Below are 27,329 nucleotides of genomic sequence, written 5' to 3' on the forward strand. Positions count from 1 at the left end.
ATCACTGTCCCACCTCCTATTTTCAGCACCCACATCTAGTGTCTCTGATCCCTCCCCCTCTTGCTTTATTTGTTATTTTTTTTTAATGGTTCTGAGGATTAAACCCAGGGCTTTATGTAAATGCTCAACCCATGTTGCTTTCTCTTATAAAATAAATAATACCCAGCCCCACTCCCATATTGCTTTCTGTTACAGTCAGTCATAATACCCTACTTTTGAATGAATCATGATAGTTTTCCTTTTGGTAAATTAGTTTCCTCCCCTCAGGCCATGTGAAATAGAACTAATGCCTTTAGCCTAAAGTAGGCCTGACCTCCTTCTCCTACCCCGATAGGACACTATGGAGTACAGGAAGAAACAGAGACCTCTGAAGATCCGGATGCTAGATGGAACTGTGAAGACAATCATGGTGGATGACTCCAAGACTGTTACTGACATGCTCATGACCATCTGTGCTCGCATTGGTAAGGGGTCTTGGTGGAGCTGAGGGCCCAGGCCCGGAAGCTCTAACTCTGCCATAAGATCTAGATGTGGTGCCTGGAAAGTTATCAAACTGTCCCCCTTCCCTAGGTATTACCAACCATGACGAATATTCACTGGTTCGAGAGCTGATGGAAGAGAAAAAGGATGAGGGAACAGGCACTTTGCGAAAGGACAAGACACTGCTACGAGATGAAAAGAAGATGGAGAAACTAAAGCAAAAATTGCACACAGATGATGAGTGTAAGCAACTGGAAAAAAGAGGACTTTTGTGGGGGCTGGGGTTGTGGCTCAGTGGTAATATGCCGCCTAGCATGCATGAGGCACTGGGTTCGACCTTAGCACCACGTAAAAATAAAATATGTCCACCTAAAGCTAAAAAACAAACAAACAAACAAACAAACAAAGAGGGTTTTGGGAGAGGGCCAGGAAGGGCAGTCAGTTATTCCTTATTTATTCTGCATCAGCTTGTAAAAGGCACTGTTTTACACACTGGGGATGCATCTATAATAAAAAAAAACAAGTCCTACACTCACGGAACTTACATTTTAGTGAGGGAAAGTAAGAAATGAAGAAATAAACAAAAACCCAGACAGCAGATAGCTCAAGAGCAATGGGGGTTTGACACTGAGGGAACTCTCTATGTCCCAGTGAACTGGTTGGACCATGGCCGGACACTGAGGGAACAGGGAGTAGAGGAGCATGAGACACTACTGCTGCGGAGGAAATTCTTCTACTCAGACCAGAATGTGGATTCCCGAGACCCTGTACAGCTGAACCTCCTTTACGTGCAGGTATGAAAAGGACTTGTCTGGTGCAGGACAGGTAGAGGGAGCGGAGCACATTGTGGGGTATCACTACACCCACACAACATTTGCTCCTCCTGTGCTCTCCAGGCACGAGATGATATCCTGAATGGCTCCCACCCTGTCTCCTTTGACAAAGCCTGTGAATTTGCTGGCTTTCAATGCCAGATCCAGTTTGGACCCCACAACGAACAGAAGCACAAGGCTGGCTTCCTCGAGTGAGTAACCCACATCCCATACTCTGTCATGGCCCAGGACTCCCTACCATTGTCACCCCAAAAAGCCTGTCTCCATCCCAGACCTTGTCCCCCTGTCTTTTCTTCCAAGGAACCAGGATTTGACCCACACAGTCATCATTCTTTTTTTCCTTATTGGTCCCATTGGAGTATGACTGTAGTGCTGTATCTCTGCCCCTGTTCCCTTTCCCAGAAGTATGTAACTCTTGTCTATTTAGATTCCCTGAAGAATTTTGCTGCAGTAGCCAGAGGAAAATAGGATAACATTTTCCTTGAAGGGGAATTAGATTAAAAAGTTTCTAAAATAGCCAGGTATAATGGCACTCACCTATAATCCCAGTGACTCAGGAGGCTAAGGCAGAAGGATTGCAAGTTTGAGGCCAGCCTCAGCAGCTTAGTGAGACCTTGTCAAAAAAGTAGTAGTAGTAGTAGTAGTAGTACTGGGAGTAGGGGAATGTGGCTTGATGGTAAAGCACCCCTTGGTTCAATCCCTAGCATACGGCTCTCCCCCCCAAAAAAATCTCCCAAGTTTCATCTACTAGTATTTCTAGGAATGCATAATTCATTATGACTTTCTAGCTTCCTAAGTGCATGGTCATCCTTCTAGGGAGTTCTTCCACTTCTTGGTTCCCTGAAATGGTGCTCTAGACCCTTTCTCTTTCAGAGACTGAACTTCCGATTTAATGAGCCCCTTTCCCCACAGAGGGAGACACAGGTTGCATTCAAGAATTCATGTTAAATTATCTCCATTTCAGAAGATAATCCAGACCCAGTTCCCTTAGAGTCCTCCTTCTCCCTAGAGGTAGCACTGTCCTAGACATTTCCTCATACCCCTAGGCCCAAAATTGATGGCTCACATGTCCCCCAATGCTGTCCACTACGTGCTGACCCTCCCTTTTCTGGTGTAGCCTGAAGGACTTCCTGCCCAAGGAGTATGTGAAGCAGAAGGGAGAGCGTAAGATCTTCCAGGTGAATGGGGTAGGGGAGAGTGTCTGGGATGATCTGGGAGCTTTGCTGCTTGATCCTACTGACTAAGTGGACCCCTGCTCACTGCCCATCTCTGCTTACCCTGCTTCTACCCTTCTACCCTTACCTTCTTCTACATCTCTTGTGTCAAACAAGCAGAAGACTTGGGCTTTGATCTCAGCCCCATCACCAATTTTGCCATGGAATTCAGTTCAATATTTTCTTTACCTCTAATGTGGGATAAAAGTGCCTACACCCCATGTATGATTGATGGGAGCATCAAATGGGCTACTATGCCTGAAATTATTGTGAAAGTATAATCCTTGTCCAAGGGTGAGGTATTATCTCCGTTATTTGAATACTCATCCCACAAGGCCTTCTCTTTGAACTTTTAATTCCTAACTATATATTTCACTATAGAATATCTGTAAGTTCTTTATCCTTATCTGTAAGTTCTTTATCCATATCTCATGAGTCATCGCTTCTGCATATCCCTAGCCAGACCCCATTCCATCATTTCACATCTCTTGCGCTCCTGAACCTTTCTGTGTCCCCATAATATTTTCTTGATACAGTTAACATATCACCTTGACTTCTTAGCTGTAGCTTTATTCCCATATTTTTGCTGAATCTTTCTCCATTTCATATTTGAAGGCACACAAGAATTGTGGGCAGATGAGTGAGATTGAGGCCAAGGTACGCTATGTGAAGCTAGCCCGTTCCCTCAAGACTTATGGTGTCTCCTTCTTCCTGGTCAAGGTGGGTTCTGGTCCCTCTCATTATCCTCCTATTTCTCACTCTTGTCCTTTCCTATCTCTCTGAAAGTCTCTGACTCTTCCCTCAATCACATTTCCCAATATTTCCCCAAAAGTCCCATTCTCTGCTTTTCTGATCTTGTGAAACTTGCCTGGAACACCTGCCTGTTGTCAGTCCTCCACCGCTACTTCCCTCTCTACCTAGCGTTTTCCCTTGTCCCAGGCCCATTCATGGACACCCTTGTGTAGCCCTCCTAACAACCTTAGCATCCCTTGTGATCTAAAGCTAAACTGACAGTTTGCCTCTCATTCAACCTCTGACCTGAAATACCAACACCAATCTGCTTTATAGGAAAAGATGAAAGGGAAGAACAAGCTAGTGCCCAGGCTTCTGGGCATCACTAAAGAGTGTGTGATGCGTGTGGATGAGAAGACCAAGGAAGTGATCCAGGAGTGGAGCCTCACCAACATCAAACGCTGGGCTGCCTCTCCCAAAAGCTTCACCCTGGTGGGTCTGGGGACTCCAATAAGGAAGGGCTTTGGGATTTTCTGAGAAGGGACAGCTATAGAGGTCTTTCCCCCTTCCTTGGGATAGGTGCACTGAATGTGACTCCAGAAAAGCTGTTACTTCGACTTTCCATTCTAGTTAGACTTTAACTTTTCTTCTGAGTCCCACCTTGTTACCCTAGGACTTTGGGGATTATCAGGATGGCTACTATTCAGTCCAGACAACTGAGGGGGAGCAGATTGCACAGCTTATTGCCGGCTACATCGACATCATCCTTAAGAAGGTGAGCACTGTCGACTCACCTTCACCTCCTCTCCCCAACACCTTTCCCAAGCCAGTCCTTTAGAAATGGGGTCCCAGGTTCTGTGAAACAGCTGACTATGGAAAGAAGAGACTCCCTTTCCCAGCTTCCTCTTCTTTAACTACCCCCAATTCTTCCTTTTTCCTTCCTACAGAAAAAAAGCAAGGACCACTTTGGGCTGGAGGGAGATGAGGAGTCTACTATGCTGGAGGACTCAGTGTCTCCCAAAAAGTAGGAAGAGATTTGGGCTGATCCCATCCATTGGGTAGGGAAAGCAAGGCTTGACTTCAATGACTGTTGGGGGACAGGGATCCCTAGGATGGTTTTTTCACTAGGCATAGGCTGTAATGATCCTTCATAAACCCCCAGATCCCAGGACTTGCTGTGGCGGTGTTCCTGGAGGGTGGCAGGGAGATGAGGAGTCCTCTGTCCTCCACCTTGTCTCCAGGTCAACAGTCCTTCAGCAGCAGTATAATCGGGTGGGGAAAGTGGAGCATGGTTCTGTGGCCCTTCCTGCCATCATGCGCTCTGGAGCCTCTGGGCCTGAGAACTTCCAGGTGGGCAGCATGCCACCTGCCCAGCAGCAGATTACCAGTGGTCAGATGCACCGAGGACACATGCCTCCATTGGTAAGTGTGGCCCATCTTCCACCCCAGTGCCTGGGCCCTTCTCCTACCCTCTGCCAGGCCTACCCAGGAGTCAGCAGTGCCCAGGCTTTTGTGTTCCTATTTGAATTCCCTTTAACTTCTCTTTCTTCTAAACTTTCCGTTCCAGCCTCTGTTATTCCTCCTTCCCTTGTTTTTTAGACTTCAGCACAGCAAGCCCTCACCGGAACCATTAACTCCAGCATGCAGGCTGTGCAGGCTGCCCAGGCCACTCTGGATGATTTTGACACTCTTCCCCCTCTTGGCCAGGATGCTGTGAGTATGGAATGGAGGAGAGACCAGTAGTCCTAAAGCTGGAGCTCCCAAGGGATAGAGAGGGACTAACCAAACCAGAAACAGATCCTGAGGGGGATTTTTTTTTTTTTTTTTTTGCTTCCTTCTTTCAGGCCTCCAAGGCCTGGCGTAAGAACAAGATGGATGAATCAAAGCATGAGATCCACTCCCAGGTAGATGCCATCACAGCTGGTACTGCCTCTGTGGTGAACCTGACAGCAGGTAGGCTGGATACCAACATGTGTGCGTGTGCCAGGGAGGGGAGGACAAGTGTGTACAAGTTTGCGTGTGACTGGCTCCATGTGTGACTATACCTTGACTCATTATGGAATGTTCTATGTGTGTACATCTCTTTTAGGACTTGTATGTGACTAACTGGGTGTGACAATGCTCCTTCCCTAGCCTGTTGTCTAGCCTGCCCTGTCTCATGCTTTTCCTCTGCCCTCAGGAGACCCTGCAGAGACAGACTATACTGCAGTAGGCTGTGCAGTCACTACAATCTCCTCCAACCTGACGGAGATGTCCCGTGGGGTGAAACTGCTGGCTGCCCTGCTGGAGGATGAAGGCGGCAGTGGCCGGCCCCTGCTACAGGCAGCAAAGGGTCTTGCAGGAGCAGTGTCAGAACTGCTGCGCAGTGCCCAACCAGCCAGTGCTGAGGTCAGGGGCCAGGGGGCTGCAGTGAGGGTGGACACAGGGTTCCAGTCCAAGGAGAAAGGGCAGTCCAAGTTGTAAGATGGAAGTGTGGCCCAGGGGACTAGGAGACCCTTTGGTACGTGGGCAGATATTGGGCAGCTTCTGACAGGTGTTCACTCTCCACAGCCCCGTCAGAACCTGCTGCAAGCAGCTGGGAACGTGGGCCAGGCCAGTGGGGAGCTGTTGCAGCAAATTGGGGAAAGTGACACTGACCCCCATTTCCAGGTTGGTGACTTACCTGGTCCCTAGAACCCCTGCTTCTAGGAGGTAACCTCTGATCCTGAATCCATATCCCAGTCCCTGCTTCTATGCACTGACCCCTCCAAACCAACCTGGGTCTGTTTCCAGGAATGACACTGGGAACTTACAGGGTTTTTGTTTTTTGTTTTTTTGGGGTTTTTTTTTTTGGAGTGGGGGGGGGCAGTAAGAATTGAGAATCCCTGAATCCAAACAACCTACTAATTTACTCTTGGCCCTCAACGATGATATTCTTAGCCCTGTCATCCCTATATAGCCCTTGCCCAAGCTTGAGGCTGTCTTGAATCTCTAATCACATTACCCTGAGAACATTGGTCCTCTGGCTATTCCCCTTCCCCACCTCATGCCAGTTGCCACAGCTGACTTTTTCTCCTGGATTTCCCATGCAGATATGTGCACCCAGAGGGGCCGGGGCTCCATCTCCCCCCAATTCCCCTACGGTAACGGCCTCTGGCCTGGGCCTTCCCAGCTTGGTCCTCTCTGAGCCGCATACACTCGCTTCTGTACCTCTCCCCCAGCCTCCTAGAGGAGCAGAACACAATGGGAGATGAGGAGGCTTGGCCCAGGCAAGGCTGGGGAACTGGGATCAGGTAGAGTAGTTCAGGGACTTGTTCCCAAGATGCCAGGACAACTGCTTACTTGCAAACCAAGATTGAGAAGAAAGGAAAAAGAGAAACTGGAGGTAGGAAGGACCCCAAAGGTCCCTCCTCTCCCCATCCTACTGTACTAGTGCCATCCCTCCCTCACCATTCGAGTGTATCCGCCTCATACATTTTTCTCTTTGGTGTAGGCTCTATTTCTTTGGTGTAGGTTTGTTCCTTGGTGGGGTTTCTGTCCTGCTGGGTTGCTCAAGGCAGGGACTAGGAATAGGTTCTGGTTGCTTCTGCATACACTGTCCTCTGATTGGAGTCATTGGGAATAATGAAGCAGCTTATGCTTTGGAGAAATGTCTATGGATCCCAAGCTCAATCTCAGGTCATACTAACTGCTATTTTCTCATAGGATGTACTAATGCAACTAGCTAAGGCAGTGGCAAGTGCTGCAGCTGCCCTGGTCCTCAAGGCCAAGAGTGTGGCCCAGCGAACAGAGGACTCAGGCCTTCAGACCCAAGTTATTGCTGCAGCCACACAGTGTGCCTTGTCTACCTCCCAATTGGTGGCCTGTACCAAGGTAAGCCCAAATAGTACTATCACCTGCATCTAGGACTGATATTGGCAGACACTCATTTTATTTCTTTGGTTTTTGAGGCCTCATTACCTATCCCAATGACTATGTGAAAACCACAAACACCTCATGACTTCTTTCCCTTGCCTACATCTTTGCCCATAGGTGGTGGCACCTACAATCAGCTCACCTGTGTGTCAAGAGCAGCTGGTGGAGGCTGGAAGATTGGTGGCCAAAGCTGTGGAAGGCTGTGTTTCTGCCTCCCAGGCAGCCACAGAAGATGGGCAGCTGTTGCGAGGGGTAGGAGCAGCAGCCACAGCTGTCACTCAGGCCCTGAATGAACTGCTGCAGCATGTAAAGGCCCACGCCACAGGGGCTGGGCCTGCTGGCCGTTATGACCAGGCCACTGACACCATCCTTACTGTCACTGAAAACATCTTCAGCTCCATGGGTGATGCTGGTAAGGACACCCACCCCAGGAAGACAAAAGCCTGGATGATATTCCCCAGGCCTTTGGACATTCCTTTGCCAACCCAACCACTCTACCCCTAAAGACTCAGCACCATGTGGCCATCTCAGCCATGCAACCACAGGCTCAATGTTTAATCTCTAAAACCTCCACTTTCCCATCTATAAAGCAAAAACATGAGCCCAGCTCTGCTTTCCTTGGAGTATTTTAAAGAATATACCAAAGGTGGGGGAATAGCCAGGTGTAGTGATATATGCCTGTAATACCAGCAGTTCAGGGGACTGAGGCAGGAGGATCACAAGTTCAAAGCCAGCCTCAGCAACTTGGCAAGGCCCTAAGCAACTTAATGAAACTTTATCTCAAAATAAAAAGGGCTGGTGATATGACTCAATGGTTAAGCATGCTGGTTCAATCCCCAGTGCCAAAACAAAACAAAACCAAAAAAAAGAAACAATAAGAATATAACAAAGTACACACCCAAATATGCCAAATATAAGAGCTACCCCTACCAGGTACTGTGGCACACACCTGTAAACTCAGCATTTGTAGAGACTGAGACAGGAGGATCACAAGATCAAGGCCAGCACCTGAAACTTAGCAAGACCCTGTGTCCAAAACAAAAATAAAAAAAACATTGGGGATGTAGCTCAGAGGTAAAACAACCCCTGCTGGGTTCAATCCCCAGTACCAAACAAAAGCCAAAAAAAAAAGAGAGAGAGCCTTCCCCACACTACCTGCTTAATTCCAAAAGCCTTCACAAAGAATGTCTTGTCTTCTCAAGACTGTTTCCTGAAAATAACCCATGGGAGATTGTCCTGTCTCCCATATGAACTCACAGGGAAATCTTCCCCAAGATCCTAAGCCCAGAGAAAAAGAACTTGCTAGAAATCACTCAAAAACTTTTTCCAGTTTCTTTCCTGTCCCTAAAATCCCCCACCTACCTTGTCTTCACTGTTTTCCTTCTCCATTGTCTCCACCCACTACCCTCTCAGTGTCTCTAGCTTCCTAACCTGATTATACCCTGTGCTCTCAGGAGAGATGGTGCGACAGGCCCGTATCCTGGCCCAGGCCACCTCAGACCTGGTCAATGCCATCAAGGCTGATGCTGAAGGAGAGAGTGATCTGGAAAACTCTCGCAAGCTCCTGAGTGCTGCCAAGATCCTGGCTGATGCCACAGCCAAGATGGTGGAGGCTGCCAAGGTAAAAAGCCTTCTTGGCAGACCCCAGACTGGGCCCTGAAGGAAGTAGAAAGGTCTAGATGTTCAGCTTCATCTGATGGGGAGACCCAGGAAAAATAGAAAATATAAAAGAACAAAGAATACTTAAGAAGCAAGTGTGTCCCCATTGCTGCAGGTGGCTGCAACCTAGACTCCCAGCCATGTGACTACCAGGCACCCATACCCTTTCCTCCTGTCCAGTCCAAGGTCTGCTGTTCCTACTTTTCCCTACATTGCTGCCACCACCTGCCTGGGATTCCTCTCCTCCCTGATCTCTCCTGTGGAGGTGCATGGGCCTTCAGTCCCAGGCATCTTGGCACTAGTATCACAAAGACAAGGCATTGGGATACTAAGACATAAGAGTACAGAGGACCAAAATTCCTTTGGTGTCCTTTTGGAAGCTCCAAAGATTCCCAGACCCATTGAGCTCTAGAGCTTTTCGGTTTTGCAGGGAGAGACAGTTCCCTGCTTAGGAATCATGAGGTCCCTACTCTAAACTGAGTCCTCACTTTTCCAAGGATCCTCGCTCACTGCACTCTCTGTAGTATTCTGGGTGCTTTAGGGAGTGGGGCAGGAAATGAGGGAAAGAAGGAACAATTCCACCTGAAGAAGGGATTTGCCATCCCAGAGGGAACGCATATGCCCCTGAGGCTTCCTGTTGACTTTCCCAAGGCAGTTCCTATCAATAGTGATTATCTTTCAGTGTGGACTAACAGAAGTGACCTCAAGAAAACAAATGTATTTCAAATCAAGTCTAGAGGGGTCATAGCAGAGCATATTGAGGGTCCACAGGGATGCAGAGTGATGACTGTCCACTTTTCTCAGGGGGCAGCTGCCCACCCTGACAGTGAAGAGCAGCAGCAACGGCTGCGAGAGGCGGCTGAGGGGCTCCGCATGGCCACCAATGCAGCTGCACAGAATGCCATCAAAAAAAAGCTGGTACAACGCCTGGAGGTGAGGCTGAGAAGTCAACAAGAACAAGAGAGTGTGGGTGCTGTGAGAGGCTTGAACCAGAGGGATGTACAGGAGAGTCAGTGTGTCCTTGTGGGCATAGCAGGGGCCAGGTGACCTGGGACTGGACTTGGAAATACCTGGGTTGTCCTGACTGCTCTGTCCTCACAGCACGCAGCCAAACAGGCTGCAGCCTCAGCCACACAGACCATTGCTGCAGCTCAACATGCAGCCTCCACCCCCAAGGCCTCTGCGGGTCCTCAGCCCCTGCTGGTGCAGAGCTGCAAGGTAAGTCTCCAAGAGGCACATGAGATGAGAAGAAGGGGACTTTCCCTAGTCTGTGGGGAGGTGGCACTAATGACATTTCTACCTACAGGCTGTGGCAGAACAGATTCCACTGCTGGTACAGGGCGTCCGAGGGAGCCAAGCACAACCTGACAGCCCCAGCGCTCAGCTAGCCCTCATTGCTGCCAGCCAGAGCTTCCTGCAGGCAAGGCGCCCTCTCCTTCCTCTTAGACCAGGCCCTCCCCACCTTGCCAGCACCAACATCTCCCACAATTTAAATGTTTGCTAGTTGCGTCTTTCCCAATACTGAGCTCCAGTGCTCACCATGTCCTGACCATTATTAGTCCTTATACCCAAGCCCAAAGGGAGGATGGCACACCCTATCTGCCTATCTGTTCCCTAACAGCCAGGTGGGAAGATGGTGGCAGCTGCGAAGGCCTCAGTGCCAACAATTCAGGACCAGGCTTCAGCCATGCAGCTAAGTCAGTGTGCTAAGAACCTGGGCACTGCACTGGCTGAACTCCGAACAGCTGCCCAGAAGGTATGAAAGCCACTTTTGGCTGTTGGGAAATGAGGGTAGAGTCCTGATATAACAGGTAATCTGTATAGTATAACCTTTAATAGGGACAGTGTGTAATCTGAGGTGTCGGTGAGACAGACCCATACCTCCTACATCCCAAACCCCTTCTTATCATTGCAGGCTCAGGAAGCATGTGGGCCTTTGGAGATGGATTCTGCACTGAGTGTGGTACAGAATCTAGAGAGAGATCTGCAGGAAGTGAAGGCAGCAGCTCGAGATGGCAAGCTTAAACCCTTACCTGGGGAGACGGTAAGGTTTTTTGTTTTGTTTTGTTTTTGTGTGTGTGTGTGTGTGGTGGGGATGGAACCCAGGCCTTTGTAGCCATGCTAAGCAAGCTCTCTACCACTGAGCCCTGGTAATGAGTATTCTTAACATCTTCTTACTCAAATCCCAAACGTCTTCCTTGCTAGCTGTGCTACAGAGCTGCCCGAAACTGTCATTTAAACTGTACCCAGGTACCTTCTCAAGTGCATTCTCCTCATTCCTCCTTCCCCTGAGCCTATTTCTCCCATCATGTGTAGATGGAGAAATGTGCCCAGGACCTTGGCAACAGCACCAAAGCAGTGAGCTCTGCCATTGCCCAGCTGCTGGGGGAGGTCGCACAGGGCAATGAGAATTATGCAGGTATGCAGGCAGAGGGCCAGGAACGGGGCATATGGTAGGGAGGTGGGGAAATGGGAGCTAGATGAGGGATGGGGCCAACAGAGGAAACCACTGGGATCAGAGCCCACCATTGAAGGCAGTTTTTCCCTTCCCTCCTCTTGTTTCCCCAGGTATTGCTGCTCGGGATGTGGCAGGTGGGCTGCGGTCACTGGCCCAGGCTGCTAGGGGTGTAGCTGCTCTGACATCAGATCCCACAGTGCAAGCCATTGTGCTTGACACAGCCAGTGATGTACTGGACAAGGCTAGCAGCCTCATCGAGGAAGCAAAAAAGGCAGCTGGCCACCCAGGGGATCCTGAGAGCCAGCAGCGTCTTGCCCAGGTCAGGTATTAGGAAGGGCCACTCACTCTCTACCCCCCTGAGCCCCTTAATAAGGTCAACCCCATCAGAACTTCATGCACACTGACGGAGGGATATCTTGGACCTGCTCATGAGAGCTTTTTCCTGGATTCTATCCTTCTTTCTTCCAATCTTGGAAAAAGTATCTCAGTAGGCTAAAGCATGGGCCTAGCTAAATACCAAGTTTAAGGAAGTTTGATCACTATTACTTGATACTCTGACCCCAGCCTATTCAGCTAGAGCACCCCCTTTCCTTTTCCACTTTCGGAATCAGGAGCACTTGTTATCTCCTGTGTCTCAGGAATGGGGAAGAAGAAAACTCCTAGATTTTTCCCACTTTGGCAACCTTATTTCCTTTCCACTTCAGGTAGCTAAAGCAGTGACCCAGGCACTAAACCGCTGTGTCAGCTGCCTGCCCGGCCAACGAGATGTGGATAATGCCCTGAGAACAGTTGGAGATGCCAGCAAGCGACTCCTGAGTGACTCGGTAAGGGGACCAAGGTGAAGGAGAACAGAAGAGTCAAGAATATTCCAAGCCTTCCCTTGTTACTGATAGACTTTTTTGATTCTGACTGCCCAGATCTCTCCCCCTTTTTTCCCCTCAGGTTTTGTGCCTACCCTGCCAACCCTCCTTTCCCACACCATTCCATTCTTCTCTAACCCTGCAGCTTCCTCCCAGCACTGGGACATTTCAAGAAGCTCAGAGCCGGTTGAATGAAGCTGCTGCTGGGCTGAATCAGGCAGCCACAGAACTGGTGCAGGCCTCCCGGGGAACCCCTCAGGACCTGGCTCGAGCTTCAGGTCGATTTGGACAGGACTTCAGTACCTTCCTAGAAGCTGGCGTGGAAATGGCAGGACAGGCCCCGGTATGAAAGCAGAGGGTCTAGTTACGTGGTCTCCTTTGGGGGCCAGATAGGAGAACTTGGGTGACCACAGAGTCTAGATGTGCTCCTGGCTCCCTCCTTACTCCACTCTCTAGCAGTGCCTGAATGTCTAGAAAATATTTTTTTTTAGAGACAAATAAGATGGGACAGGAGAACATATGACCTTCTCACCTTTAACAGAGCCAGGAGGACCGGGCCCAAGTTGTATCCAACTTGAAGGGCATCTCCATGTCTTCAAGTAAACTTCTTCTGGCTGCTAAGGCCCTGTCCACAGACCCTGCTGCCCCCAACCTCAAGAGTCAGCTGGCTACAGCTGCCAGGTAAGTCAGTGCTGGGAAGCCCAACCCTAGGGCATGTGAGAGAAACTGGGGAGGAGGCATTTAATGTGAGTTCCCCAGCTTACGAACAATAAGGCAGAAGGGAGAAATAGAGACTTCCCATGTGTACAAAGGACCCAGGAATGATCACCTATTCACCCATTCACCTATTTACTCAATTTTCTGTCCCCCAAGGGCAGTGACTGATAGCATCAACCAGCTCATCACCATGTGCACCCAGCAGGCACCAGGCCAGAAGGAGTGTGATAACGCCCTGAGGGAATTGGAGGTGAGCACTTGGCTAGGGTTAGAGGCTCAAGGAGGGTGTTCTGGGTTTGGGGCTGAGGGAGGTGTCTTGGATTTCCTATCTCCTTCCACTCACACAGACAGTCCGCGAACTCCTGGAGAATCCAGTCCAGCCCATCAATGATATGTCCTACTTTGGCTGCCTGGACAGTGTCATGGAGAACTCAAAGGTAAATGCAGCTAGGAGCCCAGGAGGAATGAGGCTAGGAAGATGGTACCAACTAGATGCTGCCCTAGTGCTCAGATGATACCATCTAACTCTCCTGATATTCTCTGTTCCTCAGGTGCTGGGTGAGGCCATGACTGGCATCTCCCAAAATGCCAAGAATGGAAACCTGCCAGAATTTGGGGAGGCCATTGCCACAGCTTCCAAGGCCCTCTGTGGCTTCACCGAAGCAGCTGCTCAGGTTATTTCCCTGAAACAGGTTCTGGGAATAATTCCTACTTTCCTTGCCCCATCTCCCCTCACATGTACATAAATCAAGAAGTTTGTGTCTACAAAGCCAACTCTTTAAAATCTGAGTTTCCCTCTGGGTTCATTTCTCAACACCACATATAAATAAATAAGATAAAGGTCTATCAACTAAAATATATATATATATATATATATATATATTTTTTTTTTTTTTAAAGAGAGAGAGAGAGAGAGAGAGAGAGAGAGAGAATTTTTAACATTCATTTTTAGTTCTCGGCGGACACAACATCTTTGTTGGTGTGTGGTGCTGAGGATCGAACCCGGGCCGCACGCATGCCAGGCGAGCGCGCCACCGCTTGAGCCAATCCCCAGCCCAACTAAAATATATTCTTAAAATACTAAAAAAGAAAGAAAAGAAAAAAGAAATCTGGGCTTCCCCCTCCTAAAGGGGAGATACTCGACAGCAATTGTTGAATAGCAACAATTCTGATTGCTGTAAACCTTGAACTGTAGTTATGATCACACTGTCCATCTGTGAGGTTGCTTTGTTGTTGTTTTGCTTATTATTAGTGGGGCTAAAGATTACAGCCAGGGCCTTGTGAATGCTAGCAAGTGCTATACCACTGAACCACACTCTCTGCCCAAGTGAAGTCTTTTTTTATTAAAATAGTATCAGAAACAACATCTCTCGTTACTTGAGTTACCACTTAACTATCATTTTCTACATTATCAAGTATAAAACTCCTTAGTGGCTTGGAGAGTGTTTTACTTTAATGCATTGACCCTTAAACTAGCTGGAGAGTCCTTCTTAGACTTGTGTCTCCCTGCAAGCCCACCATCTACTCCCCCAAACTCCACCTCCCATTGTCCTATTATTTTGGATACCCAGCTCTGTGTATCTTAGCTTTTGAAAATCTTTTTGTTTTTGTTTCTTCATTTCTTTCTGATAAACAAACAGGAAAAAGCAAAGCTTTCATGTACTGATGGAGGTATGAATCAAAAAAACTTTTTTATATCCAGTATATCCCCATCCCTTCCTGTTTTTCAAATATCTGAAGCTTAGAGATGTCATCAGTGTTAATTAACTTAATAACCTTCATAGTTTTATCTTTAAAGAAACTTTGCCTATATGTGTGGGGTCGGGGGATGAGAGAAACTTTTTTCACCATTACTCACAGTAAGCTATACTTTTCACTGTAGAACCCAACACACACATACATATACACACCTCTAAATAGATATTCATTAAAATCCTTTGTGTTTTTTGTTGTTGGCTTTTTTTTTTTTTTTTTTTTTTTTTGGCATTGGGGATTAAACTCAGGGGCCCTCCACCACTGAGCCACATCCCCAGCCCTATTTTGTATTTTATTTAGAGACAGGGTCTCACTGAGTTGTAAGCACCTCACTTTTGCTGAGGCTGGCTTTGAACCTGTGGTCCTCCTGCCTCAGCCTCCAGAGCCACTGGGATTACAGGCATGCACCACAGTGCCTGGCTGTTGTTTGTTAGCTTTTTTTTTTTTTAATTACTTTTTTAATCTTCTGAAATTTTTAAAAAATATTTAACAAAACAGGAGTTTGGTGGTGTTGTTTTATTACAGTGTAACCACTGTTCATTATTATATTTCCACTTATGTAGAACTCAGAAAAATAAACCCTATTCTCTAAACTTATTCCTCTTTCTTTCTGTCCCTACTTTCACTATTCATTTCTGACCTACAATCTTTATTCCTCACCCCCACCCCCTTTTTCTCTTTAGGCAGCATATCTGGTTGGCGTCTCTGACCCTAACAGCCAAGCTGGACAGCAAGGACTGGTGGAACCCACACAGTTTGCCAGGGCAAACCAAGCAATTCAGATGGCCTGTCAGAGTTTGGGGGAGCCTGGCTGTACCCAGGCCCAGGTAACACAAGGGAGCAGGTACCATGGGCAAGTCTGGGAAAGAGCAGACTGGACTTCAAGGGGAGAGAGGGAGAGGAAGCATATGTGGGGAGGAGAGGGAAGGGACCCATCTCTAACCTTCCGCACAGAGCTTCTCCTTAGGTAATGTCTTCTGTCATATTTCTCATCATTCTTATAGCTAAATTCACAACTTCCTTACAGATGATTGAGATTATTCTCCCAATTGCCCTATTTTGGTTTTTCTCCCTTAATGTATCTGTCTTTCATCTCCTCCCTACTGCCTCAATTCATCTTTAGGTATCTCTGTTTCTAATCTTGACTTATCTGGTGACTGTGTGTTTCCTATTTAGACATCCAAGAACATTGTTCACCATCCTCCAACCTTAAAATGGCTTCTCCTTGGGTATGTGCACTTCTCTCCTGCCCTTGTCATGAGTTTTCCATATTTCTGTCTTCTCAGGTGCTCTCTGCAGCCACCATTGTGGCCAAACACACCTCTGCACTATGTAACAGCTGCCGTCTGGCTTCTGCCCGAACAGCCAATCCTACCGCCAAACGCCAGTTTGTACAATCAGCCAAGGAGGTGGCCAATAGCACAGCCAATCTTGTCAAGACCATCAAGGTTTCCAGTGATTGAATTTCATCATCTTCCTGATCTGCCCTGTTTTCTCCCCCTCAGTCTCCCACTCATTCTCTGAGGCCTTCTGCCAGATCCTCTAACCAAGCCTAAGCCCTTTCCTATTCCAGTGGCTACTACCAGTCTCCTAATATTTTAAGCTCTGGGGGGAGGTATGAGCTTCACTTTCTATGTCTACAAGCTGAATCCTCAGGACCTTCCTGTCATTTCCAGGCATTAGATGGGGCCTTTACAGAAGAGAACCGTGCCCAGTGTAGGGCAGCAACAGCCCCTCTGCTGGAGGCTGTGGACAATCTGAGTGCCTTTGCATCAAACCCTGAGTTCTCCAGCATCCCTGCCCAGATCAGCCCTGAGGTGAGACAAAGTGAAGAGAGAACTGACAGACTAACATGTCACCTCATCTTCTGGGGTACTGTGAGACTAACCTCTCTGCTCCCCTCTCCCTAGGGCCGGGCTGCCATGGAGCCCATTGTGATCTCTGCCAAGACAATGTTGGAGAGTGCTGGGGGACTCATCCAGACAGCCCGGGCCCTTGCAGTCAATCCTCGGGACCCCCCACGCTGGTCAGTGCTGGCCGGCCACTCCCGAACTGTCTCAGACTCCATCAAGAAGCTTATTACAAGCATGAGGTACTGTGAGGTGCAGAACTGGTGCGGCTCGGGGACAAACATGGCAGAATGGAGGGGGTGGGCACTTAGATACAGTTAGATGGAGTAGGGTTGAATGACACCTTTTACTCCAAATTTGGGGAATTCATGGAGGAGATAGACTAGCCCTGTTTAAAGGAGATATTCTTGGTATGGAACCTGTGATGCATCTGCAGGGACAAGGCCCCAGGGCAGCTGGAATGTGAGACGGCCATTGCAGCTCTGAACAGCTGTCTACGGGACTTAGACCAGGCTTCCCTTGCTGCAGTCAGCCAGCAGCTTGCTCCCCGTGAAGGAATCTCTCAAGAGGTAAGGGGAAAGTTTTACCTCTCTCAAGAGGTAAGGGGAAGACATCAGACTCCAGGAAGAGGGAATCGGAGAGTGGGCTTCACAAAGACATCAAAGAGCTGAAACATGTCCAGCAGGATTAGGAAGTTCTGTATGGCAAGAAGAGTGGGGCCAGGGCGTAGCTCAGGGGTCGAGTGTGTGCTTATTGTGCATAATGCCCTGGGTTCAGCCTCCAGCACCACAAAAAAATGTTGGAAGCCAAGCATGGTGGTTCACACCTATAACCCCAGCAACTCAGAAGGCTGAGACAGGAGGATCACCAAGTTCAAGGCCAGCCTCAGTGGCTTATCTAAGCCCTAAGCAATTTAGCAAGATCCTATCTCAAAATAAAATTTTTTAAAAAGGGTTGGGGTTGTAGTTCTGTGGTTAAGTACCCTTGGGTTCAATCCCTGGTACAAAAAAAAAAGTTGGATGAGTAGGGTTCTGTGCACCACAGGATCCTACTACAGGTCACAATCAGAGCTGATATACACTTGCTTCCCCAGGCCTTGCACACCCAGATGCTCACTGCAGTGCAGGAGATATCCCATCTCATCGAGCCACTGGCCAGTGCAGCCAGAGCTGAAGCCTCCCAGCTGGGACACAAGGTACCTAGGAAGATCTGTGAGGAGTCCTGGTGGGGAAGGTGAGAGAGAGTACTTGACCCCATTCTAACCCCTTGCCTCAGGTGTCTCAGATGGCCCAATACTTTGAGCCACTCACCCTGGCTGCAGTGGGTGCTGCCTCCAAGACTCTGAGCCACCCGCAGCAGATGGCGCTTCTGGACCAGACTAAAACCTTGGCAGAGTCTGCCCTGCAGTTGCTGTACACTGCCAAGGAGGCTGGTGGTAACCCCAAGGTAGTGAGGGGGAGGGAGAGTGGGAGGAGCAGGAATAACAGGGTTCCCTTCCACTAACTCACTGTGCCCCACAGCAAGCAGCTCACACCCAGGAAGCCTTGGAGGAAGCTGTGCAGATGATGACAGAGGCTGTAGAGGACCTAACAACCACCCTGAATGAGGCAGCCAGCGCTGCAGGGGTTGTTGGCGGCATGGTGGACTCCATCACTCAGGCCATCAACCAGGTTAGACTCCCAGGTCCCTGTGGGTATGGAAGTTATCCTGGCCTAGGGCCTTAAGCAGTGCCAGAGACCCTGATGGTCTTCCCCCTTGCCCCATTCCCCCCACTCAGCTAGATGAAGGACCAATGGGTGAACCAGAAGGTTCCTTCGTGGATTACCAAACAACTATGGTGCGGACAGCCAAGGCCATTGCAGTCTCTGTTCAGGAGATGGTGAGTTTAGGAGATTGTAAGTGGACTGCCCTTGGAGAGTTGAGTTTGGATAAAACATGACTTTTTCTGTTATCATTAGGTAACCAAGTCAAACACCAGTCCTGAGGAGCTAGGCCCTCTCGCCAACCAGCTGACCAGTGACTATGGCCGCCTGGCCTTGCAGGCCAAGCCTGCAGCTGTGGCTGCTGAAAATGAAGAGGTAAACATGGAGGCAGCTCTGACCTTCCCTGACCCCCTCACAGGAAGTCTCTGGGACATGCCCTTTGTTCCCATCTGTCAGCCTCTATGGTTGTCCCACTGACTTTATCTAATCTGGCAGAAAACGGAACATGCCCTCAGGGCCCCTCTACTAAAGAGTGATCAGGACTCTACATAGGGACAGAGGAGATCAAAGCCTTCAGTCACAAGGATAAGGGAGATAGCTCAAGTTCTAAGGACTTCTCAGCCCTGCCTCTCTTGCCTCTGCCAACCTTCTGCTTCTCTTCTACAAGTCTATACTGGCACTATCCCTTCTTAGTTCTTCCTGTTGTAAACTCATGGCGCTCATCCTTCCCTAAGTTCCTGGCTTTCCAAGAAAGCAAGTAATTGGATCTTACCCGGACACACCTAATCCCCAGCCCCAAACCTACCGCAGTCCCATACAGGCCAAATTGTAATCCACAGCCCTCTGGTCCAATCCCTCAAGTACAAAGTGCTTCTCTCCTCCTCCTCACTGTGCTTAACACAACCTCACCAGTTTTGCTATTGTTTTCCATGTGTATGAGGTGACCTCCACTTAAAGGACATGAAACCAGAAGAGTGTGCTGGCAGCTTTTCTCCACAATTCCATTTGTCAGTGATCCTAATATCCTTGGTTACTCTTCTAAATACTGTGGAGGTGCCCTGAGTGCCCCTTGTAAAATCTGTCTTTCCCCCTGCTCACAGATAGGTGCCCACATCAAGCACCGAGTACAGGAGCTGGGCCATGGCTGTGCTGCTCTGGTCACCAAGGCAGGTGCCCTGCAGTGCAGCCCCAGTGATGCCTACACCAAGAAAGAACTCATCGAGTGTGCCCGGAGAGTGTCTGAGAAGGTGACCATGGGCTGCAGGGCTGGCTACCCAACCTGAGGTCTTTTCCACACTCCTCTGGCCTTCCCAGCCCTTTCCTTTTGTTTCTTCTTCCAAGCGTGGATGACCTTTCCCTTATACATGGCACCATGTAACTTTCCCTATCCCAGGTCTCCCACGTCCTGGCTGCACTCCAGGCTGGGAATCGTGGCACCCAGGCCTGCATCACAGCAGCCAGTGCTGTGTCTGGTATTATCGCCGACCTCGACACCACCATCATGTTTGCTACTGCTGGCACGCTCAACCGTGAGGGTGCTGAAACTTTTGCTGACCATCGGTGAGGAGGGAACTGGCCTGAGGGAAGCACCCAGGTTGGGACATAGGGCCAGAAAAAGGCAGGATATATCATTAGCTTGTTTGGGGGAAAACCTAGTCTGGGAACTCTGGGTCAGCTCAAGTGGGCAGTCAGATCTGAGAAGAGCTGACTAGGCTGGACCCTTCCTCAGGGAGGGCATTCTGAAGACTGCAAAGGTGCTGGTGGAGGATACCAAGGTCCTGGTGCAGAATGCAGCCGGGAGCCAGGAAAAGTTGGCACAGGCTGCCCAGTCTTCTGTTGCCACCATCACCCGCCTTGCTGATGTGGTCAAGCTTGGTGCAGCCAGCTTGGGAGCCGAGGACCCTGAGACCCAGGTATCTATACACCTGATATCCCTAATTTTGGCTAGAACTACTTCCTGCTCCTCTTCCTTCTCCCATAGACCAGAGCCACCTCTCTTTTACACAGGTGGTGCTGATCAATGCAGTGAAGGATGTAGCCAAGGCCCTGGGAGACCTCATCAGTGCAACAAAGGCTGCAGCTGGCAAAGTTGGGGATGACCCTGCAGTGTGGCAGCTGAAGAATTCTGCCAAGGTTGAAGGGAATGAGGAGCACTATCAGGATGGGGGTGATTAATGCACTTCTTCCTGTTATTTTAAAGTGATCCCCTCCCCCCACTCTTTGATGCTCTTAGGTGATGGTGACCAATGTGACATCACTGCTCAAGACAGTGAAAGCTGTGGAAGATGAAGCCACCAAAGGCACCCGGGCCCTGGAGGCAACAACAGAACACATACGGCAGGAACTGGCGGTGAGCACAAGAAGTCTGGGCATCACAAACTAGGGTCAGAGAGAGGCAACGTGATAGATTGTAAACATGTACCTCACATTCACAAATACAGTTAAACACATTCTTATTGCCAAACTTCTTGTGTGTCTTTCCCTTCTTTCCTTATTGATTCCTTAGCATTTGATAGCTATTTGCTTTCACCACCATCTTCCCATTTTCTCCATTTTCCACAGGCCTCTTAGTTGCTACATTCAGTGATCTCTTTTTGATCTTTATTCTCTTCAAACATTTCCATAGCATTTGACTCTTGTTAATAAACATCTCTTTGAAATTCTCTCTGCTTTTGGCTTTCTTGATACTGGCTTTTCTCTTGCTGCTTAAATGTCATTTTAGTAGCCATCATTGGATCACCTTCAACCTAGTAAATGCAGAATTGTAAAAATAGCCTTTTTTCTCTATTCCAATCTTGGGTGAGTTTAATCACTTTCATTTTCATTCTTTAAGCTGACTTCCTGTTCTTTGTTCATCTCAACTACCTGTTTGATATCACCACCTAGATGCAGTGGCTCCATGCAGTTCTTTTTTTTTTTTTTTTAATATTTTTTTTTTAGTTTTCGGCAGACACAACATCTTTATTTTATTTTTTTATGTGGTGCTGAGAATCAAACCCAGGCCGCACGCATGCCAGGCGAGCGTGCTACCGCTTGAGCCACATCCCCAGCCCATCTCCATGCAGTTCTGCCTCAAGGCCACCTCTATAAACAGTGGTCATAACCTGAAATCATGAAGAGTTCTCAAACATCCTTGATTTCCAACTTATTCACTATATCCAGGCCATTGCAAAACCCTTCCACTCCCCTTCTCTAGTCCCTTTTCCTTTCTAGCTTTCTTTACCACCATCCCCCTGCCGTACTGGGGATAGAATTCAGGGGTACTTTATTACTGAGCTAAATCCCTAGCTATATAAACAGATACATATATATTAGTTGTAGTTGGACACAATACCTTTATTTTATTTTATTTTTATGTGGTGCTGAGGATCAAACCCAGGGCCTCGCACATGCTAGGTGAGCACTGAGCCACAACCTCAGCCCAATCCCTAGCCCTTTTAATTTTTATTTTGAAATAAGGTCTTGATATTATCAAGTTGTTGAGGCTGGCCTTGAACTTGATCCTCCTGCCAGTGCCTCTCTAGTCACTGGGATTGTAGGTATGCACCAGCACTGCTTTCATGCCCTTTTCCTTTCATTCCCCCCCTCTAGCCCCATTGTCTGCCCTCTTGTTCAGACTTTCATTTTCTCTCCTTCACTTTGCCTGTTGTACCAGTCTTCTCCCTGCTTTCAGCCTCTACCATTTTCCTCTCTCCTCATCTTTCTGATGCTCTGTTTTCACCAGATATCCAAATTGAAACTCTCAACTTTCTGCCTTCCATACCTAGTCCTTTCCTAGTCTTCTCCATCCCAGTAAATGGAAATTTTGAATAACCATTTTCTAAAGCTAGAAACCCAGCTTTAACATCTAAAAATATTTCATTCTCCTTATCTAAGTTCATTAGCAATTCTTGTTAGTTCTCCCTCCAGATAGATCTCACTTTGTCTCTTCCCCATCTCTTCCACCACCACTGCCTTGTCCAGATCATCAACAGTCCTTAGCCGAATTCATGCAATAGTATCTATCTGATCTCCACATTTCAGCACCCCTCCAATCTATTCTTTCTATAGTAGCCCAAATTATCTTTTAAATTTTTAAATTAGGGCTGGTGATAGAGCTTAATGGTAGAGTGCTTGCCTAGCATGCTTGAGATCCTGGGTTCAATCCTGAGCATAAATAAGATTATGTTACTTCACTGCTTAAAACCCACTACTGTTGGGCCTCTGCCAACATCCCACTCTTCTGCTTTCTGTGCCCCTATTCCTCTGGACTCTTATCAGTTCTAAGAGCATGCCAGGCTCTTGCCAGCTATAGGCTTTTCTACTTGCTTTGCTCTGACTTTTTTTTTTTCTTTGTTTCTTTGTTTTTTCAGTGCTAGGAGTTGTACCCAGAGCCTTGTAGATGCTAAGCACGTGCTTTTCCACTGAGTTACATCCCCAGCCAGAAGCCTCTATTTTCATTTCAAACAAACTCTCCCCCAGTCACTTCAGTAGAAACATCAATCAGCTACCTTCAATTCCATTAGCTATGTACAAATATCCACAAGGACTTGACCTCCAATAAATACTCAAGGAATGTTTGCTGAACAAACACAGATGATTGAGCAAATCACATGAGCATAGAGTATGACATTGTCTTACAGTCTCAGTCACTGTAAAATCTTTCTTCTTATTCTGCTCCAACAGGTTTTCTGTTCCCCAGAGCCACCTTCCAAGACCTCTACCCCAGAAGATTTCATCAGAATGACCAAGGGTATTACCATGGCAACAGCCAAAGCTGTTGCTGCTGGCAATTCTTGTCGCCAGGAAGATGTCATTGCCACAGCCAATCTGAGCCGTCGTGCTATTGCAGATATGCTTCGGGCTTGCAAGGTAGGAATGCTAATAGTGAGGTAGCCTTGGGGAAGAATATGAGGGCCATGAAACTGCAGGGACTTGGGAGGCCTGGAGGTCTATGGAATCCTAAAGCTAATATATTACTCTGGGGACAGGAAGCAGCTTATCACCCAGAAGTAGCCCCTGATGTACGGCTTCGGGCCCTGCACTATGGCCGAGAATGTGCCAATGGCTACCTGGAATTGCTGGACCATGTGCTGCTGGTAAGGAGGGCATTATTTGCTCATCATCCCAGCCTCCCTGAATACATAGTCTTCTTCCCACAAGGCTCAAACCCAACTCTTATTTTTTTCTTTAAATTCCCTCCATACCTTGCCATCTATTTCCAAATCCATTCTTGTTTCCAAAACTCCCTTCCTCTGGGGCCCTATCATTCTTATTGTCTTTGTTTCTCCCTCTTACTTCCTCTTCTTCCTCTTTTCTTGTCTCTTCCCACCTTCATCATCTGTCTTTTTATTTCATCATTCTCCTTGCTGCTCCTTGTCAGCCGGTGAGTGACAAAGCCCTGTTCCTCACCATGTGTGCAGCATGATGCACGGAGTATACTTGGATAGGCAGCATGATGTTTGAGGGCTGTGCTGTGGAGTGCTTAGGGATGGGGTGGTGGCATGGTCTGCCCTGCTTCATAGATCAGAGTGGAATCTAAGATGTTATACTTTTTGTTTCCTGCCCCCTCAGACCTTGCAGAAGCCAAACCCAGAACTGAAGCAGCAATTGACAGGACACTCAAAACGGGTGGCTGGTTCAGTCACTGAGCTCATACAGGCTGCTGAGGCCATGAAGGGTGAGAAGTGACCAGGGACTGGGAGGGAAGGGAAAGCCTTACAATGGTATGATCTCTGCTTCCTGGTTAGATATCTCTGAGCTAACATATAGTCCCCACAGGTGCCAGGACCTAGTAGTACTAACCAAGTTTTCCAGTGCTTCTGACCCCCCTGCTCTACCTTAGCCTCCTCCTTTCCCCTTCATCCCATTAGGAACAGAATGGGTGGACCCTGAGGACCCCACAGTCATTGCTGAAAATGAGCTCCTGGGAGCGGCAGCTGCCATTGAGGCTGCAGCCAAAAAGCTAGAGCAGCTGAAGCCCCGGGCCAAACCCAAGGTCAGTGCACCCCACATCCCTCCAATGGCAGAAGGTCCCCACCTTTGGTCTCCTGAATTTTTATCTCTCCCTGCAACCTGTATGTCTTTGTTGCAGGAGGCAGATGAGTCCTTGAACTTTGAGGAACAGATATTAGAAGCTGCCAAGTCCATTGCAGCAGCCACCAGTGCACTGGTAAAGGCCGCATCAGCTGCCCAGAGAGAACTGGTCGCCCAAGGAAAGGTAAATACTTAAAATATTAATACCCAGAATCCAGGTGCAGTGGTGCACACCTAGAATCCAGGCTGTTTGGGAGACTGAGGTGGGAGGATTGTAATTTCAAGGCCTGAGCAACTTAGGGAGACCCTGTCTGAAAATAAAAAATAAAAAGTCCAGCAGATCTGAAGGGTGAAGCAGGAGGATAGCAAAATCAAAGCCAGCCTCAGCAACAGCAAGGTGCTAAACTTCTTGGTGAGACCCTATCTCTAAATAAAATACAAAATGGGCCTGGGGAATATGGCTCAGTGGTTGAGTGCCCCTGAGTTCAATCCCTGGTACCAAAAAAAAAAATCCCCCCAAAAAACAAAATAGGGCTGGGAGGGACTGGGGCTGTAGCTCAGTGATAGAGTGCTTGTCTAGCACATGTGAGGGCACTGGGTTCAATCCTCAGCACCACCACATAAAAATAAATAAATAATAAAGGTATTGTGTCCCTCTACAACTAAATAAAAATAGGGCTGGGGATGTGGCTCAGTTGAGTGCCCCTGCATTTGATTCCTAGTATCCAATAAATAAATAGCTGGCTCAGTAGTAGAAGGCCCTTTGGTTAAATCCTTGGTACCCTTGGTACCACAAATAATAATAATGAGAGCAGGGAGACAGCTTTGTTATTCACACCATATTCTTAGGACCTGAGAGGCTTGACATAAGGAGAGCACAGGTCTAACGGGCTCTCCTTCTTCCTCCACAGGTGGGCGCCATTCCAGCCAATGCACTGGACGATGGGCAGTGGTCCCAGGGTCTTATTTCTGCTGTGAGTATACTACACATTCTGGGTCTCAAGTTGGGGAGGCATAAAAGGCTGGAGGAGGGATGGACCAGGGCAAGAGGCATATTTTCATCCAACTCTCCCTGCTGTAGGCCCGGATGGTGGCAGCAGCCACCAACAATCTGTGCGAGGCAGCCAACGCAGCTGTCCAAGGCCATGCCAGCCAGGAGAAGCTCATCTCCTCTGCCAAACAGGTAGCAGCCTCCACAGCCCAACTCCTCGTGGCCTGCAAGGTCAAGGCTGACCAGGACTCTGAGGCAATGAAGCGGCTTCAGGTGAGGAATTCTGACCATCCCATTGTCCCCTGAGTTATACTTCATTCAACTGTCACTCCTGGGATGCTGAGACATAACCCAGGGCCTTGTGCATGCAAGGCAAGCACTCTACCAACTGAGCTATATCCCCAGCCCTTAACTGATTTTAATAACATGACATAAAGCCCCTAAGCTTAATATACCAGTTATGCAAAATACATTTTCAAGTATATAAAATAAATAAGCACGACATGTGAAAATAGGCAAGTTTCCATTAAATAAATGAAAAGTTTAAAAAGAGAAAGTTTTCCTTTTTTTCATTTTAAAAAATATTTAAGTTTAATTAAACAAATAAAAAAAGTATTATAAAATGTTAACTTTCTCAGCTTCAAGATTTATGTTGCTGCCAAATTTTGCATATAACTGAACTTTCAAATCTGCTAACACCCACTGAATTGATTCCACTCTGGATTCTAAGGCGTCAAGTTCTTCTTGCAAATTTTTCTTTGCTTCCTCTAACATTTCCTGTGTTTCCTCTTGATGATGGCTAATGAAAACATCCCCAGTTTGATAAGGTAACATTAAGCAGTCATCATCTGCAAATATCTTGGCCCTGTGTCCCTCAGATGTCATCACAGGCATCTTCTAAATTTTGGAGTTGTTTCTTTTTTACTTCTATTTCTTCCTTTAGCTTTGTGATTCTATTTGTATTCCGGGCAAATTTGTTTATCTTTTGCTGATCTTCAAAAGTAACATTGATATATCTTCTGCAGCTGCCTTCTTCATGGTGGCTGCCATCTTGGGGCTGCTGAGATGTACATTTCTATGAGGAAATTAGGGACTCTCAGCTGGGCTCCTAACTGAGTTCTAACTCATGCTGCTTTCTCCATGCTCAGGCTGCAGGCAATGCAGTGAAGCGAGCCTCAGATAATCTGGTGAAGGCAGCCCAAAAGGCTGCAGCCTTTGAAGACCAGGAGAATGAGACGGTGGTGGTGAAGGAGAAGATGGTTGGGGGCATTGCCCAGGTGAGCCACTCTCAGGCAGGAGGGTAGTTCTGTTGCTCACACTGCCCCACCCATGCTCTGCCCCTAATGAAAATACTGACTAAATCGATCTTGGCCTTGTGTCCCTCAGATCATTGCAGCGCAAGAAGAGATGCTCCGGAAGGAAAGAGAGCTGGAGGAGGCTCGGAAGAAGCTGGCCCAGATCAGGCAGCAGCAGTACAAGTTCCTACCTTCAGAGCTTCGAGATGAGCACTAGGGATGCCACTTCTATTTATGCAGACCCAGCCCAGAGACTGTGCCTGCCACTACCAAAGCCTTCTGGGCTGTCAGGGCCCAACCTGCCCAACCCCAGCACTCCCCAAAGTGCCTGCCAAACCCCGGGCCTGGCCCTGCCCAGTCCCACTGCACATCCCCTGCCCCTACCCTGATTCCAAGTGCCTTCATGCCCTGGGGCCCCTAAGTGCCTACCCCTTCCCAGAGTATTAACGCTCCAAGAGTATTATTAACGCTGCTGTACCTCAGTCTGAACCTGCCAGGGCTCCAGCCCGTTCCACCCTGCCAGCAGCTTCCAGCCAGTCCCCATGGCCTCATCAGCTCGGCTCATCTTTTTTGATACTATCTATCCCCAACCCCAGCCACCTATGGGGCTGCAGGGTTGTTAGCCCCCAACAGGTCATGCTCCAATAAAGATATTCTACCTACAAGTCCTGCTTGGCTTCGTGAAGAGATACAACATTTATTCCTGGACAGCAGGGAAGAGCAAGGGACAGTTCTGTCACCCAGCTTGATCTGGATCAAAGTAGGAGTTGGGAGAGACAGGAGCATCTGCCCCCTCAGACCTCTTCCTCCTTTTTGCACTCAAATCCCTAAAGTCATCCTAGTTAGGAAGCTGTGCCTGAGAAGTCACATTCC

General features: G+C 48.2%; 2 protein-coding genes and 1 pseudogene across 4 annotated transcripts in view; 1 reads left to right on the top strand and 2 right to left on the bottom strand.

The window, feature by feature from the left end:
- Window positions 1-27,121, top strand: part of TLN1 (talin 1) — a 33,836-nt gene extending 6,715 nt beyond the window's left edge. For both annotated transcript variants that reach the window (XM_081279835.1, XM_081279836.1), the window contains exons 4-57: window positions 335-464; window positions 571-723; window positions 1,132-1,274; window positions 1,377-1,504; window positions 2,431-2,491; window positions 3,143-3,247; window positions 3,596-3,751; window positions 3,933-4,034; window positions 4,207-4,283; window positions 4,501-4,681; window positions 4,859-4,972; window positions 5,104-5,212; window positions 5,439-5,647; window positions 5,810-5,908; window positions 6,944-7,111; window positions 7,271-7,565; window positions 8,608-8,774; window positions 9,617-9,745; window positions 9,914-10,030; window positions 10,119-10,232; window positions 10,434-10,568; window positions 10,728-10,856; window positions 11,129-11,231; window positions 11,381-11,589; window positions 11,975-12,094; window positions 12,276-12,473; window positions 12,672-12,811; window positions 13,004-13,097; window positions 13,195-13,284; window positions 13,399-13,521; window positions 15,286-15,429; window positions 15,889-16,050; window positions 16,279-16,419; window positions 16,513-16,694; window positions 16,889-17,021; window positions 17,546-17,647; window positions 17,728-17,898; window positions 17,973-18,122; window positions 18,230-18,331; window positions 18,411-18,530; window positions 19,256-19,402; window positions 19,549-19,715; window positions 19,885-20,068; window positions 20,163-20,288; window positions 20,389-20,505; window positions 22,821-23,006; window positions 23,126-23,233; window positions 23,709-23,814; window positions 24,008-24,132; window positions 24,229-24,354; window positions 25,082-25,144; window positions 25,252-25,434; window positions 26,310-26,438; window positions 26,548-27,121. In XM_081279835.1, the coding sequence (XP_081135961.1) occupies window positions 335-464; window positions 571-723; window positions 1,132-1,274; window positions 1,377-1,504; window positions 2,431-2,491; window positions 3,143-3,247; window positions 3,596-3,751; window positions 3,933-4,034; window positions 4,207-4,283; window positions 4,501-4,681; window positions 4,859-4,972; window positions 5,104-5,212; window positions 5,439-5,647; window positions 5,810-5,908; window positions 6,944-7,111; window positions 7,271-7,565; window positions 8,608-8,774; window positions 9,617-9,745; window positions 9,914-10,030; window positions 10,119-10,232; window positions 10,434-10,568; window positions 10,728-10,856; window positions 11,129-11,231; window positions 11,381-11,589; window positions 11,975-12,094; window positions 12,276-12,473; window positions 12,672-12,811; window positions 13,004-13,097; window positions 13,195-13,284; window positions 13,399-13,521; window positions 15,286-15,429; window positions 15,889-16,050; window positions 16,279-16,419; window positions 16,513-16,694; window positions 16,889-17,021; window positions 17,546-17,647; window positions 17,728-17,898; window positions 17,973-18,122; window positions 18,230-18,331; window positions 18,411-18,530; window positions 19,256-19,402; window positions 19,549-19,715; window positions 19,885-20,068; window positions 20,163-20,288; window positions 20,389-20,505; window positions 22,821-23,006; window positions 23,126-23,233; window positions 23,709-23,814; window positions 24,008-24,132; window positions 24,229-24,354; window positions 25,082-25,144; window positions 25,252-25,434; window positions 26,310-26,438; window positions 26,548-26,673 (7,398 nt within the window). In that variant the 3' untranslated portion in view covers window positions 26,674-27,121. The remainder of the gene's footprint in view (window positions 1-334; window positions 465-570; window positions 724-1,131; window positions 1,275-1,376; window positions 1,505-2,430; window positions 2,492-3,142; window positions 3,248-3,595; window positions 3,752-3,932; window positions 4,035-4,206; window positions 4,284-4,500; window positions 4,682-4,858; window positions 4,973-5,103; window positions 5,213-5,438; window positions 5,648-5,809; window positions 5,909-6,943; window positions 7,112-7,270; window positions 7,566-8,607; window positions 8,775-9,616; window positions 9,746-9,913; window positions 10,031-10,118; window positions 10,233-10,433; window positions 10,569-10,727; window positions 10,857-11,128; window positions 11,232-11,380; window positions 11,590-11,974; window positions 12,095-12,275; window positions 12,474-12,671; window positions 12,812-13,003; window positions 13,098-13,194; window positions 13,285-13,398; window positions 13,522-15,285; window positions 15,430-15,888; window positions 16,051-16,278; window positions 16,420-16,512; window positions 16,695-16,888; window positions 17,022-17,545; window positions 17,648-17,727; window positions 17,899-17,972; window positions 18,123-18,229; window positions 18,332-18,410; window positions 18,531-19,255; window positions 19,403-19,548; window positions 19,716-19,884; window positions 20,069-20,162; window positions 20,289-20,388; window positions 20,506-22,820; window positions 23,007-23,125; window positions 23,234-23,708; window positions 23,815-24,007; window positions 24,133-24,228; window positions 24,355-25,081; window positions 25,145-25,251; window positions 25,435-26,309; window positions 26,439-26,547) is intronic.
- Window positions 1-27,329, bottom strand: part of CREB3 (cAMP responsive element binding protein 3) — a 47,887-nt gene that overhangs the window by 10,773 nt on the left and 9,785 nt on the right. The gene's annotated exons all lie outside the window — the stretch shown is intronic.
- Window positions 25,451-26,211, bottom strand: LOC308641360 (prefoldin subunit 4-like; annotated as a pseudogene). Its single transcript has one exon. The product of its transcript is annotated as a prefoldin subunit 4-like (transcript).

The sequence above is a fragment of the Spermophilus citellus genome, assembly GCF_964194105.1.
Source record: "Spermophilus citellus genome assembly, chromosome: 2".
NCBI classification, from domain to species: Eukaryota; Metazoa; Chordata; class Mammalia; order Rodentia; family Sciuridae; genus Spermophilus; species Spermophilus citellus.